The 15,915-nt window shown below is 41.6% G+C and overlaps 1 protein-coding gene across 1 annotated transcript; it reads left to right on the plus strand.

The window, feature by feature from the left end:
- The first annotated feature begins 294 nt into the window (after nucleotides 1-294).
- On the plus strand, nucleotides 295-15,181 carry LOC115126735 (deleted in malignant brain tumors 1 protein-like). Its single transcript, XM_029656380.2, has 14 exons — nucleotides 295-418; nucleotides 619-714; nucleotides 898-1,334; nucleotides 1,865-1,954; nucleotides 4,407-4,516; nucleotides 7,389-7,632; nucleotides 8,581-8,646; nucleotides 9,391-9,702; nucleotides 9,897-10,108; nucleotides 10,826-10,977; nucleotides 11,417-11,665; nucleotides 12,023-12,182; nucleotides 13,305-13,383; nucleotides 13,481-15,181. The coding sequence occupies exons 3-14, from the start codon at nucleotides 977-979 to the stop codon at nucleotides 13,498-13,500; spliced, it is 2,052 nt and encodes a 683-aa protein (XP_029512240.2). The 5' UTR covers nucleotides 295-418; nucleotides 619-714; nucleotides 898-976; the 3' UTR covers nucleotides 13,501-15,181.
- The last annotated feature ends 734 nt before the right edge of the window (nucleotides 15,182-15,915 follow it).

Raw genomic sequence — 15,915 nt, forward strand, 5'->3', positions numbered from 1 at the left:
TTCTGTTCACAGTTTTGCAATGGACTCAAATGACTTCTTGATGGTAACACATTAAATACATTTTATAGAAATGGCTGTTGGCTAAAGGTATGTTTGGATAAAAGGGGTTGGCTGTGGTTTTACTGGAATGTACAAACGGTCTTTGTGTTCATAACCCCCAAGGTTGTTCTATTATATAGGGAGGTTGTGTCCATATTATTGAGAAGTCCTATGACTAAGTATATTGATACAAGGATTTCTGACAAAGAGTGGTTTTATTCATCTGTCAGGTTAGTTTCTGTTTGTGTGATGAAAGTGATGAATAAGTAACTCAATGCCGGTAATCACAATATAAATGTTCTTTATGGTCACATGATGTGTCCTAGGAAACGTATAAATGGAGCTCCCAGGTGAATCCAGAACCCACGTCCTCTGAGTGGTAAGTCAACGATGGAGGTCCTGGAAGACTTGACCATTCTAGCACACTAAAACTACATTGTTGGATGGTTCAATTATGCTTTCTTTTATTTGTAATTCCTAGTAACATTTTATGTGAATTGGTTTCTAGATGTTTAACTATATACAGTATCAATCCATTGTCCACTAACGACCCACCACTAACTCTAAACCTCTTCTCAGGTGTGTTTTGGATCTGAATGATGGTGTTCTTAACGATGTCCTCAGGGGCTCTGCTGCTGTTCCTGTTCATACAGGCCACCACTGGTCATAGCTCAGGTAACAGGGTTGATGGTCTTGGTCATTATGTGTTTCAGATCCTTGTGTTTAAGATCTGGGCAGAGTTACATATTCATCATAGTAGTTGACATTTTTCCTGAAGGTGTTGTAAGTCATACATAATTATGGTACATGACACTGTGGCTAGTAGCCAATGCTTCATCAGAAACTCAATTCTTTCAGTTCGGTCAGATGTCAATGCCACCTCTCCAACACAGATGTCGACACCACCGCTCACCCCCCACCCGGCGTCGCAGACAGTATGTTTTCAACAATGACATCCGATACAACAACATCAGCATTAGCCAATAGTCAAGTCAGATTGGTCAATGGTCCTAACTCCTGCTCTGGGAGAGTGGAGGTCTACCACAGCGGTCACTGGGGGGCGGTGTGTGACGACTTGTGGGACTTGAGTGACGCCCAGGTGGTGTGTAGACAGCTGGGCTGTGGGAGAGTTCTGTCTGCACCACGTGAAGCCCACTTCGGACAGGGGAACGGGACAATCTGGCTGGATGACGTTAGATGTACAGGCAGCGAGTCTAATCTCATAAGGTGCAGTCACAATGGGTTTGGATTACACAACTGTGGACATCACGAAGACGCTGGTGTCATCTGCTCAGGTAGGAGTATCGTTTTTTAAGCTTCTTTATCAACTTGACTCTTTTTTCTAATCAACAACCTTAGTAAAGGCTTTATGGATACAGTTAGATCACCATCCTGGTGTATTATGGTTTAAATCCCACAACAACTTATTTCACAGCCATAAATACTTCAAGACAAGCAAGCACACATTTTTCTTGTTAATGTATTAATTTTCCTCATTATTTATGTCTGTTTTATTTGAACCCAAACTCCACTTCTCCCCATCCCTTTATAACCCAACCTCCACTTCTCCTCATCCCTTTATAACCCAACCTCCACTTCTCCCCATCCCTTTATAACCCAACCTCCACTTCTCCCCATCCCTTTATAACCCAACCTCCACTTCTCCCCAACCCTTTACAACCCAACCTCCACTTCTCCCCATCCCTTTAAAACCCAACCTCCACTTCTCTCCATCCCTTTAAAACCCAATCTCCACTAGGGACTTTAGTATTTAAAAATAGTGTAAAGTAAGTTTGAACTGAAATCCTGTTTTTATCTCTGTCAGGTGGCAGCAACACCACAGCAGCACCACCGATCTCCTGGAACACCACAACAGGAACAGCCCGACCAACCAACCAAACAACCACATTGGCAGGTAACTCCACAGAACCAATAACAAGGTGGCAAGATCATTGTAAAGTACACCCAGACTCTTACCCTGTCTGAATACCTATAATAGCGTACTACATACTTAAACTGCATACTATGAACTCATCGTTGCATACTATTTAACACGTACCGTTTAGTAAGAAGTATGCAGTATGCCACTGCCGCAACGCAGTAGAGGCTCCTGATTGGCTCCATAAATGGGGCGGGGCTGAGTGCAGGTGAATTTTTCCAAATTCAACAGACATGTATCGCATTAACCAGCATGATAATACCTCATTTCCAATTGGATTCATTTTTCTAAACTCAGAATAGAATAGGAATGGAGTTATAGGCCTACTCAGGCTGGTTATAGGCAGACTATCACATTCGACCAATACCATAGCCCATATACAGTGGGGCAAAAAAGTATTTAGTCAGCCACCAATTGTACAAGTTCTCCCACTTAAAAAGATGAGAGAGGCCTGTAATTTTCATCATAGGTACACTTCAACTATGACAGACAAAATGAGAAAAAAAATCCAGAAAATCACATTGTAGGATTTTTTATGAATTTATTTGCAAATTATGGTGGAAAATAAGTATTTGGTCACCTACAAACAAGCAAGATTTCTGGCTCTCACAGACCTGTTACTTCTTCTTTAAAAGGCTCCTCTGTCCTCCACTCGTTACCTGTATTAATGGCACCTGTTTGAACTTGTTATCAGTATAAAAGACACCTGTCCACAACCTCAAACAGTCACACTCCAAACTCCACTATGGCCAAGACCAAAGAGCTGTCAAAGGACACCAGAAACAAAATTGTAGACCTGCACCAGGCTGGGAAGACTGAATCTGCAATAGATGATTTTCTGGATTTTTTTTCTCATTTTGTCTGTCATAGTTGAAGTGTACATATGATGAAAATTACAGGCCTCTCTCAGAACTTGCACAATTGGTGGCTGACTAAATACTTTTTTGCCCCACTGTATGAGACTGTAGATTTGCTTAATCCGGAAATGGTGTTTCTTAAGTATTCGGGCTATGATTGATAAGCTTACTATGATGTTATGGAAGATGGCAGGGTTTTTAATCATCTGTTGTAGGATTTCCCGCAGTCTTTTGGCATTTTTTTCAACCACCATTTGCACAATGGCAGCCTGCTGTTCTTCGTTCTACCACCACGTGGTGGTTGTCTTTCAGTTCTACAAACACAACATAGCATCCAGTACAGTAAACACTACATTAATACAGTATACAAGATAAACCGTACAGTAAACACTACATTAATACAGTATACAAGATAAACCGTACAGTAAACACTACATTAATACAGTATACAAGATAAACAGTACAGTAAACACTACATTAATACAGTATACAAGATAAACAGTACAGTAAACACTACAGTAATACAGTATACAAGATAAACAGTACAGTAAACACTACAGTAATACAGTATACAAGATAAACCGTACAGTAAACACTACAGTAATACAGTATACAAGATAAACAGTACAGTAAACACTACATTAATAGAGTATACAAGATAAACATGTTACAAAAGTGTAGCTCCATCAGGAACTGAGGCCTGGTCCCAAACGTCTCAAGAAGCTTTCTCTCCTCGTCTCCTTAACGTTATGGTTCCTGTTGTCTGGGAAACAACAGGAAGCTGCAGTGAAAGGTGGGATAAATAATCAAAAATACTGAGTACTCACCTGTAGCCTTTTTATCCATACCAAAAGTCTGATTGCAAAGTGAACATTTACGCAATTAGTGTTTGCACATGTGAAAAGGGACAGTGATCAATTGGTAATTGAGCTTAGCTTGTTGAAGAGTGTTGCTTTCCAATTTGCACACGAGATTTTAGTTGTGAAGGTTGTTCCAAAGGTAGAGAATTGTGTGTTGTGTTTTGACAAATGTTTCTTTTAGAATTGCAATCTGAGTGTAAAGCAAAACATGTGCCAGTAGTATTGCAGTTTGGGTCGTTGTGCCTCACGGGCCAGTTTATTCTTCAAACAAATGATGGGGGTCCTGGGTCATCGGTTTGCCTGGGCAGGTGGCCCTGGGTCGTCGGTTTGCCTGGGCAGGTGTCCCTGGTCGTCGGTTTGCCTGGGCAGGTGTCCCTGGGTCACCGGTTTGCCTGGGCAGGTGTCACCGGTTTGCCTGGGCAGGTGTCACCGGTTTGCCTGGGCAGGTGTCCCTGGGCCAGAAAACCCCTTACATAGATCATCTATTATTCAGTTTCTGCAGTTCAGAAAATAGCTACATAATGTTATCTAGTTAAGCAAAACAACAGGGAGTACTGTCATTTGTCATCAGGAACTGAGGCCTGGCCCCAAAAGTCTCAAGAAGCTTTCTCTCCTCGTCTCCTTAACGTTATGGTTCCTGTTGTCTGGGAAACAACAGGAAGCTGCGGTGAAAGGTGGGATAAGTTCCTCTTCTTTTCTTCTTCCTCCCAGGGGCTAGGTCACAGTGGGTGGAGGTGGAACCAGAAGTGATATCATATCCTGGCCAGACGGTTAACCTGCGGTGTGCCTTCATAGGAACGCAGGTCATACAGCTCACACAGGTCAGTCACACAGGAAGTTGTGTGGACTAATATGTATATTGTTACAATATGCCTGAGAAAAATATACTTTGTCCTTGATCATCCAAATTCCAACATGGATGAAGTCAGATAGTATTTGACTAAAAAATGTTTTTACCTACAGTATAATAGTTCAGGTAGTAGTAAATGTTTAACCTATAATAGTTCAGGTAGTAGTAAATGTTTAATCTATAATAGTTCAGGTAGTAGTAAATGTTTAACCTATAATAGTTCAGGTAGTAGTAAATGTTTAACCTATAATAGTTCAGGTAGTAGTAAATGTTTAATCTATAATAGTTCAGGTAGTAGTAAATGTTTAACCTATAATAGTTCAGGTAGTAGTAAATGTTTAACCTATAATAGTTCAGGTAGTAGTAAATGTTTAACCTATAATAGTTCAGGTAGTAGTAAATGTTTAACCTATAATAGTTCAGGTAGTAGTAAATGTTTAACCTATAATAGTTCAGGTAGTAGTAAATGTTTAACCTATAATAGTTCAGGTAGGTAGTAAATGTTTAACCTATAATAGTTCAGGTAGTAGTAAATGTAAATAATAGTTCAGGTAGTAGTAAATGTTTAACCTATAATAGTTCAGGTAGTAGTAAATGTTTAACCTATAATAGTTCAGTTCAGTAGTAGTAAATGTTTAACCTATAATAGTTCAGGTAGTAGTAAATGTTTAACCTATAATAGTTCAGGTAGTAGTAAATGTTTAACCTATAATAGTTCAGGTAGTAGTAAATGTTTAACCTATAATAGTTCAGGTAGTAGTAAATGTTTAACCTATAATAGTTCAGGTAGTAGTAAATGTTTAACCTATAATAGTTCAGGTAGTAGTAAATGTTTAACCTATAATAGTTCAGGTAGTAGTAAGTGTTTAATCTATAATAGTTCAGGTAGTAGTAAATGCACAAAAAAATACATAAAGTAAGAGTAGTTATACATAGAGTACCAGTCAACAGTTTGGACACATCTACTCCTTCCAGGGTTTTTCTTTATTTTTACTATTTTCTACATTGTAGAATAATAGTGAAGACATCAAAACTATGAAATAACACATATGGAATCATGTAGTAACCAAAAAAGTGTTAAACAAACCAAAATATATTTTAGATTTTAGATTCTTCAAAGTAGCCATCCTTTGCCTTGATGGCAGTTTTGCACACTCTTGGCATTCTCTCAACCAGCAGTCTTGAAGGAGTTCCCAGCATATATGGGAACTCTTTCAAACATATATGGGAACTCCTTTTCCTTCACTCTGTGGTCCAACTCATCCCAAACCATCTCAATTGGGTTGAGGTCAGATGAGGCCAGGTCATCTGATGCAGCACTCCATCACTCTCCTTCTTGGTCAAATAGCCCTTACACAGCCTGGAGGTGTGTTAGGTCATTGTCCTGCTGAAAAAGAAATTATAGTCCCACTAAGTGCAAACCAGATGGTATGGCGTATCGCTGCAGAATGCTGTGGTAGCCATACTGGTTAAGTTTTCCTTGAATTCTAAATAAATCACAGACACTGTCACTAGCAAAGCTCCCCCACACCATCACACCACCGCCTCCATGCTCCACGGTGGGAAGCACACATGTGAAGATTATGTGGTCACCTACTCTGTGTCTCACAAAAACACAGCGGTTGGAACCAAAAATCTTACATTTAGACTCATCAGACCAAAGGGCAGATTTGCACCGGTCTAATGTCTATTGCTCGTGTTTCTTGGCCCAAGCATATCTCTTCTTCTTGTCCTTTAGTAGTGGTTTCTTTGCAGCAATTTGACCATGAAGGCCTGATTCACGCAGTCTCCTCTGAACAGTTGATGTTGAGATGTGTCTGTTACTTCAACTCTGTGAAGCATTTATTTGGGCTGCAATTTCTGAGGCTGGTAACTCTATTGGGCCCACCGAGTGGCGCAGCGGTCTAAGGCACTGCATCTCAGTGCAAGAGGCATCACTACAGTCCCTGGTTCAATTCCAGGCTGTATCTCATCCGGCCGTGATTGGGACAATGCCCAACGTCATCTGGGTTTGGCCGGAGTAGGCCGTCATTGTAAATAAGAATTTATTCTTAAAACTGACCTGGCTAGTTAAATAAAGGTTAAATTAAATAGGTAACTGTGTCTTCCTTTCCTGTGGCGGTCCTCATGAGAGCCAGATTCATCATAGCGCTTGATGTTTTTATGTGACAGCACGATCAAAGTTCTTGAAATTTTCCATGTTGACTGACCTTCATGTCTTAAAGTAATGATGGACTGTCGTTTCTCTTTGCTTATTTGAGCTGTTCTTGCCATAATATGGACTTGGTCTTTTACCAAATAGGGCTATCTTCTGTATACCAACCCTACCTTGTCACAACACAAGGAAAGAAATTCCACAAATTAGCTTTTAACAAGGCACACCTGTTAAATGAAATGCATTCCAAGTGACTACCTCATGAAGCTGGTTGAGAGAATGCCAAGAGTGTGCAAGGCAGTCATCAAGGGTGGCTACTTTGAAGAATCTCAAATAAAAAAAATATATATTTAGATTTGTTGAACACTTTTTTGTTTACTACATTGAATTTAATGTATTTGGGGTAACAGACATATACAACTAAATGTACAATGTGGACCCAGAGGATATCACTTGAAAGTATGAATTAAAACGTTTCCAAAGTGGTCCTCGATGGTAAAACCAATAACACATATAATGATTCCATGTGCGTTATTTCATAGTTTTGATGTCTTCACTATTATTCTACAATGTATAAATGAGTAAAAATAAAGAACAACCATTGAATGAGTAGCTGTGTCCAAACATTTGACTGGTCCTGTATATGGAAGTTTACTCCTGCTGTGTGTTATTAATAAATACTATACAGGTGTCCTGGATTTTTGAGTCCAGGAAGGGCGAGAGGCTCAACATAGCCACGTACCACCCCAATTTTGGGGTATTGTACCCCACGTCACCCCTGAAGGGACGAGTTAGCTTCCCCACGCCCTCCCTCAGCAACCCTTCCATCCAGATCTCTGACATCAGGATGACTGATGAAGGGAGATACATCTGTGAATACGCCACCTACCCCAGCGGCAACGAACAGGGCATCACCTCCCTCGTTATACTAGGTACGGTGTGTGTGTGTGTGTACCCCTGTTTTTTTAGGATGTGAGCATCTACTAAATCAAATCAAAACAATGTGTCTAGTGTTTAGTCTGTTGTTGTGTGTGTGTGTTTGTTTTCTGTCCAATTGTGTAGTAGGGGTTTCCCTGGGATGTGTAGGTATCTTGTGTATGTTAAGGACGTGTGTATCGCTCGTGTTCTGTTGTGTGCTCTTGTGTTGTGTAGTAGGGGTTTCCCTGGGATGTGTAGGTATCTTGTGTATGTTTAGGACGTGTGTATCGCTCGTGTTCTGTTGTGTTCTGTTGTGTGCTCTTGTGTTCTGTTGTGTGCTCTTGTGTTCTGTTGTGCGCTCATGTGTTCTGTTGTGTGCTGTTGTGTTCTGTTGTGTTATGTTGTGTTCTGTTGTGTGCTCTTGTGTTCTGTTGTGTGCTCTTGTGTTCTGTTGTGTGCTCTTGTGTTCTGTTGTGTGCTGTTGTGTGCTGTTGTGTTCTGTTGTGTGCTGTTGTGTTCTGTTGTGTGCTGTTGTGTTCTGTTGTGTTCTGTTGTGTGCTGTTGTGTTCTGTTGTGTTCTGTTGTGTGCTCTTGTGTTCTGTTGTGTGCTGTTGTGTTCTGTTGTGTGCTGTTGTGTGCTGTTGTGTTCTGTTGTGTTCTGTTGTGTGCTGTTGTGTGCTGTTGTGTGCTGTTGTGTTCTGCTCTAAATCTGTTTCTTTCACTGTGTGTAAGTGCTCTCGTGTCTCACCTTCCCGTATCCCACTGCCTCTGAAGGTTAAAACCTTGTCTGATGCAGCTTAATTGGTATTATAAGTGGTATTGTCAGATCGATGGTGTTCTTGTTAATGCATCGCAACCATAGATTAGGGCACAGAGGTTTTCCTGATCAAATGACGTGACCGGGTTAAACTAAACATTTCAGAACCACATAAAGTACATGTGTACTAAACTCCTGTCTTTAGCTCTGTCAACATCACCACCTTTCTACTGGAACACCACAACAATTCCACCAGTGACAGCGTGGCAAGGTGAGTGTTAAGAAAGTGTGCTGTCTCATTGTTGTGTAAAATGCACTTACAATTCCATTGTAGCTTGGATAAGTGTTGAAAGGGGCTGAAGTCTCTGGGAATATTACCCTGGTTTGAGTAGGCAGAGATATGGAGATTGCACTCCTTCCTATTAGAGAGACGGTGAGAGAGACAGTTCCTCAGTTTAGGGTTCTTTAATGTTGATTTTACATCAAACACGGGTTCACACACACTATGCCATTATCACCCAGCTATGATTATCCAATGAACTATCCTTTTATCCATACAGCATGTGGTCTGGAAATAATAAACATGAATACAATGGCATCAATATTAGGATAAGGCACATATTCATTTAGCAATAACAAAACAAGATACTGCTCTCATCTGTGACTAATACGATGCCTGAAGGGAAAATACAGCTAGCTACAAGACTACCCACCTAACAATGATAGGCTAAATGTAGCTAACATTGTTACAGAGCTAGCATGAAAACCAGATATAGAAATGCTGTAATAACTACGAAAATATTGTTTAACTATTGACAACTTTGTCAGTAAAACATTGAGAAACAAGTACTGCACTCACAGTTTGGTATTCAGGCACAGTGATGGATAAAATAGTGGCCACAGCAACAGATGGTGAGCTGCACTTGGTAATGAATTGAACACTGCAGGCCTGTGTTAACTGTGACGTCTAGCTGTTACAATAAGTCATTTGTTTTGATTTTAATTTCTTTGTCAGATTCCCCGATCAGATTGATCAACGGTCCTAACTCCTGCTCTGGGAGAGTGGAGGTCTACCACAGTGGTAGCTGGGGGACGGTGTGTGACGACTTGTGGGACTTGAGTGACGCCCAGGTGGTGTGTAGACAGCTGGGTTGTGGGAGAGCTCTGTCTGCACCACACCAAGCCCACTTCGGACAGGGGAACGGGACAATATGGATGGATGATGTTGGATGTACAGGCAGCGAGTCTAATCTCACAAGGTGCAGTCACAATGGGTTTGGGAGACACAACTGTAATCATGGTGAAGACGCTGGTGTCGTCTGTTCGGGTAGGAGTATCATTCTTTAATGATCCTTATTCATCATTTTTTATAATTCAATCAACATCTTCAGTGAAGGCTTTATGGATATAGTTAGATCACCATTCTGGTCTTATTTTTAGACTCTGGGCCCTGTATGAATACATTTTTTCTCCTATTTCTCATCCCCATTTTTCTTACCCTCCTCCCATTTTTTTTCTCAGACTCAGAGCGTCCTTCCAACTCAGGCCCAGAGCTGGTGTGTGGTCGGCGCCTCCTAGAGGTGGGTCTCAGCCGGGCTGGTCTGGAGACTGCAGGTCTGAACGCGTTCTCTGCTCACCTGACCGACCCCCGCTGCTCCTCCCACCAGGAAGCTAACGGCACAGTGTGGTTCCAGGTGGAGCGCAGGGAGGGCAGCTGTGGAAACACACTGATGGTGAGGACACTGACTTCTGGCCCTTTTCAATATCTTCTTACGGTCAATTCACTTCAACTGAAGGGCAGCTCATACTGTATCTGTCAGTTGTTCATTCATATTTAGAAAACGGTACATTCAGATCCGGGATGCTGAATGGTTGATAGCTGTTAGTTATTCCTGATAATCCTGGGGGGAAATCCTGTTAACAGTTCTATTTGAATTATCAATGAGCATCCACTGTCCCACAGCCCGGCTAGGCAATTCATAAACTTCATAAAAAATCTCCACTGGAAAAAAGCGTCTAGACATTATTTCCCATGCTTCTAGCCTAGCATTTTGTTTGCAACTGTTGGAGTTTGTCTAAACCTTGCTGCCTGCCTCTCTGAAACTGGCCATGTGGTCTATAACAACTTCTACACATGAACAATGTGTAATGTGAATAATAACTTCTACACATGAATACTGTGTAATGTGAATAATAACTACTACACATGAATACTGTGTAATGTGAATAATAACTACTGGCTCTACACATGAATACTGTGTAATGTGAATAATAACTTCTACACATGAATACTGTGTCATGTGAATAATAACTTCTACACATGAATACTGTGTCATGTGAATAACAACTTCTACACATCAGGGAGACATGACAGCGTTCTTTACTCTATTACGTTAAGAGGTCATTTTGTTCATGTCATCCCAACTGTCATCCTCTCTTCTATTTTCCAGACCAACAGCAGCCATGCCATCTACTCCAACAGTTTATTCATCTACCAGGTGCACAATGTCTCCTTCAGCCGACCCGTGAGCATACCTTTCTCCTGTGCCTATCCGCTAGACACAGAGAGCAGCCTAGATGTGGCCGTCGCACCCTACCTACCGTGAGTGGAGACGCCACATTACAGGAAACAATACGAACGCCACACCACATCAAAACACACCACAACACACCATTGTAGTCCCGCCCCATCTGTGTCACACCCTGATTGGTCCAGGATTATAACAATAGTCAGTCAGATATCTGGAAATATTTACCGTAGAATGTTTTTTTAATGGAATTTTATACATCCAGTCTTGGCAGACAAATATGCACATAACAAGCTACAGCTTTGTAACTTTGTCATAAATTGACTGCATGTTTGTTTATTCCATGTGTAACTCTGTGTTGTTGTTTGTATTGCACTGCTTTGCATTATCTCGGCCAGGTCGCAGTTGTAAATGAGAACTTGTTCTCATCTAGCCTACCTGGTTAAATAAAGGTGAAGTAAAATAAATAAATAAATAAAATACATTTGTCTTGGTTTGTTCTCTTGGCACCAGGGTGGAAGGTGGAGTTTCAGGTATTGGCTCCAAGGCGTCAGCCTCCATGTCTCTGTACCACAACTCCAACTACACAGAGCCTTACCCTGCGGGTCAGAGGGTCACCCTGCCACTGGGCTCTGTTCTGCATGTGGGTGTGTCCGTCAACGAGACGGAGACGGAGCGATTTGTGGTTGTCCTGGACAACTGCTACGCCACTCACTCCCCCAACCCTGATGACCCTATGAGATATTTCATCATTCAGAACAAGTATTTATGCTTCTTTATAGTTTATAGACTGAAAAAGGCAAATCCATTCAGAAAGTAAGTTAAGAATAAATTATTATTTACAATGACGGCCTGTAAGTGTGTGTGTTTGTTCTTGGCTATATGTCTGTTTATTTTTGTAAGTGACTTGTCCGAGCCAGAACGGCCCATAGGACAGGAGCCTACTTCCTGTTTCTGTAGCATGAGGCAACTTACACCCCATGGGCCTTACATCCACCCCCAAAAAAAAAATGCTGATATGAATGCAAAGCAGACAGGCATCAGGTCCCATTTTTTCTGTTTGTGTATTTTTGTAGCAGTGTACAAGTTAAACCCTGGTCCTCCCTCTCTGTTCCCCAGATGTCCTAGTGATCGTACCCAGGTGAGGGTGGAGGAGAGTGGCTCATCACTCGAGGCTCGCTTCTCTGCACTGCTGTTTCTGTTCCAGGGGGACTACCGGGACGTTTTCCTGCACTGCAGCCTCAGCCTGTGTGACCAGAGGAGCTCCTCCTGCACTCCAGTGAGTCGTGGGCCCACATTCACAAAGCGTTGCAGAGTAGGAGAGCTGATTTCGGATCAGTTTGGCCTTTTAGATTGTGGTGAATTAGAGGTGTAACCTGATCCTTGATCAGCACTCGTCAGATCCTTTGTGAATACTGGCCACTCTCTCTCTCTCTCTCTCTAGTGTCTCTCTCTCTCTCTAGTGTCTCTCTCTCTCTCTCTAGTGTCTCTCTCTCTCTCTCTCTCTAGTGTCTCTCTCTCTCTCTAGTGTCTCTCTCTCTCTCTAGTGTCTCTCTCTAGCGTCTCTCTCTCTCTCTAGTGTCTCTCTCTCTCTCTAGTGTCTCTCTCTCTCTCTCATCGCTCTCTCTCTCTAGTGTCTCTCTCTCTCTCTAGTCTCTCTCTCTCTCATCTCTCTCTCTCTCTCTCTCTCGTCTCTCTCTCTCTCTAGTCTCTCTCTCTCTCTCTCTCTCTAGTGTCTCTCTCTCTCTCTCTAGTGTCTCTCTCTCTCTCTCTCTATACTCTCTCTCTCTCGTCTCTCTCTCTCTCTCGTCTCTCTCTCTCTCTAGTCTCTCTCTCTCTCTCTCTCTAGTCTCTCTCTCTCTCTAGTGTCTCTCTCTCTCTCTCATCGCTCTCTCTCTCTAGTGTCTCTCTCTCTCTCTAGTCTCTCTCTCTCTCGTCTCTCTCTCTCTCTCTCTAGTCTCTCTCTCTCTCTCTCTCTCTCTCTAGTGTCTCTCTCTCTCTCTCTCTAGTGTCTCTCTCTCTCTACTGTCTCTCTCTCTCTCTCTAGACTCTCTCTCTCTCTCTCTCTCTCTCTCTCTCTCTCTCTCTAGTCTCTCTCTCTCTCTAGTGTCTCTCTCTCTAGTGTCTCTCTCTCTCTCTAGTGTCTCTCTCTCTCTAGTGTCTCTCTCTCTCTCTCTTGTCTCTCTCTCTCTCTAGTCTCTCTCTCTCTAGTCTCTCTCTCTCTCTCTAGTCTCTCTCTCTCTCTCTCTCTCTCTCTCTCTCTCTCTCTCTCTCTCTCTCTCTCTCTCTCTCTCTCTCTCTCTAGTCTCTCTTTCTCTCTCTCTAGTCCCTCTCTCTCTCTCTCTAGTCTACTGGTACAGTACTCTCTTACCCTTCTAAAACATTTTTTTTTCTCCCACAGTTGTGTTCCAGACGAAGGAGATCCCGTTCCATCTCCAGTTCCGTCCCCCTTAATCCCGTCACCATCGGTCCAATCAGCTGTGCGTATTATGCCTCTGCCAATCACACGGACAGTGCTGATGATGCTATAGGACACACACACACACATAAAGGTAACAGTTTCTCTCTGTCTTCCAGGGACTTGGAGTCTGGACTGAGCCTTGGGAGGTACTGCAGTGAGCCGTATCTGTTTCATTGTCCTTATACTTTTGAATGTACTTTTTCACATATCTCTCTGGTTGTGTTTTGTGACTATTGAATATTGTCTTTGTGTTTCATTGTTGCAGTAAGTATCCATACCCAGACATTCAGCTGTCTTAGAGGTGTTTACCTTTTTTCTGCAGCCTTAAAGGCCTAGTGCAGTCAAAACTCTGTTGTTCCGGACTCCCGGGTGGCGCAGTGGTCTAGGGCTCTGGGTTTGCGCCCAGGCTCTGTCGCAGCTGGCCGTGACTGGGAGGTCCGTGGGGCGACGCACAATTGGCCTAGCGTTGTCCGGATTAGGGAAGGTTTGGCTGGTAGGGATGTCCTTGTCTCATCGCGCACTAGCGACTCCTGTGGCGGGCCGGGCGCAATGCATGCTAACCAGGTCGCCAAGTGCACAGTGTTTCCTCCGACACGGCTGCGGCTGGCTTCCGGGTTGGCTTCCGGGTTGGATGAGCGCTGTGTTAAGAAGCAGTGCGGCTTGGTTGGGTTGTGTTTCGGAGGACGCATCGCTGTCGACCTTCATGTCTCCCGAGCCCGTACAGGAGTTGTAGCGATGAGACAAGATAGTAACTACTAACAATTGGATACATGAAAAGGGGGTAAAATTGTTGTTCCTCATTTTTATATCACATTGTATGAAACTAACAGCTCATGTAAAAGTATGAAAAAATTGTATCACTGTTACTTCCTGATAGTTAGTGGTTGAAAATACAATCTACACAGGACCTTCTAATCAGCAGGTTTGCATGGGTGGAAGTTTCGGCTCTCCATGGTGACATCACCATGCGGTAAATTGGTTAATAGACAAATAACAAAGATAATTCCAAACCTCTCTGTCAATAAGTTAGTTTGAAGTTTTCCCATCTCCACTCAGACCACTCCCAGACAGTCCGAGCAAAATTCTTGCTTGAGATAGTTTTTTGCTTAAAGCTGTTTTTTGCCCATTTGAATGGGGCTATTATAGTAAATTGCTGAATTGTTACCTAGAAATGATTTGATATTGATATAAAATATGAAAACGGCTGCATTGGTACTTTAAAACCACAGCCTTAAATTTGGATCATTGCTTTGAAGTAGTTTTTTAAAATTGGATGGTGATTTGATAGATGTGTATCATTCTATTATTTGTGTGATATATTGATTATTATAAACTGGGTGATTCAAGCCCTGAATGTTGATTGGCTGAAAGCCATAGTCTGTCAGACTATAAACCACGGGTATGAAAAAAATTACTTTTAACTCTTCTAATTACGTTGGTAACCAGTTTATAATAGCAATAAGACACCTTGAGGGTGTGTGGTACATGGCCAATATACCATGGCTAAGGGGTGTATCCAGACACTCCCTGTTGCATAAGAACAGCCCTTAGCCATGTTATATTGGCCGTATACCAAACCCCCTCGGGCCTTAATGCTTAATTAATGACAGTCTCTTTGGTTTTGATGGTTTGTTAAGGTGGGTTAATGTGTTGATTTTATTTCAGGTTTATTTTTTGACTTAATTGAACTTTTAACAATTATTGATTTATTTGAACCTTCATTTTGAACCAGACTATTGACTTTGATTTTGAGTGAACATTGAAAAACATTCTGTAAAACTGACTTAAGACAAATAAAATAATAATCTTGAAATCCCTGGCCATTGTACCTGTTTAAGTGACTGTTGAGAACTGAAATTGAAGGGGAGAATGTAATTAAAGCTTGTGTGTAATTGGGGCACAGCTAATAAATGGGGTTAAATCATGTATTTTTGTGTAATCTGAGTAATTGTTTTAGGTTGATTAAAAATGTAGATGTATTTAATTTTTCAATTCTATTTAACTGTGCATGTTTCTTGTGATGTAGCCTAGTACTGATTGCATTGGTGTATATATATATATATCCATGTCTACATATATATATATATATATCTATAGGACAAGTCAAAGGTTTGGACACACCTACTCATTCAAGGGTTTTTCTTTATTTTGGCTATTTTCTACATTGTAGAATAATAGTGAATACATCAAAACTATGAAATAACACACATGGAATCATGTAGTAACCAAAAAAAGTGTTCAACTAATTGTATATTGTAGATTCTTCAAAGTAGCCACCCTTTTCCTTGATGAAAGCTTTGCACACTCTTGGCATTCTCTTAACCAGCTTCATGAGGTAGTCACCTGGGATGCATTTCAATTAACAGGTGTGCCTTGTTAATTTGTGGAATTTCTTTCCTTCTTAATGCATTCGAGACAATCAGTTGTGTTGTGACAAGGTAGGGGTAACATATAAAAGATAGGCCTATTTGGTTAAGACCTAGTCTTATATATACAGTTGAAGTTGGAAGTTTACATATACCATAGCCAAATACATTTAAACTTCGTTTTT

The sequence above is a fragment of the Oncorhynchus nerka genome, linkage group LG26 (genome assembly GCF_034236695.1).
Source record: "Oncorhynchus nerka isolate Pitt River linkage group LG26, Oner_Uvic_2.0, whole genome shotgun sequence".
Taxonomy (NCBI): Eukaryota; Metazoa; Chordata; class Actinopteri; order Salmoniformes; family Salmonidae; genus Oncorhynchus; species Oncorhynchus nerka.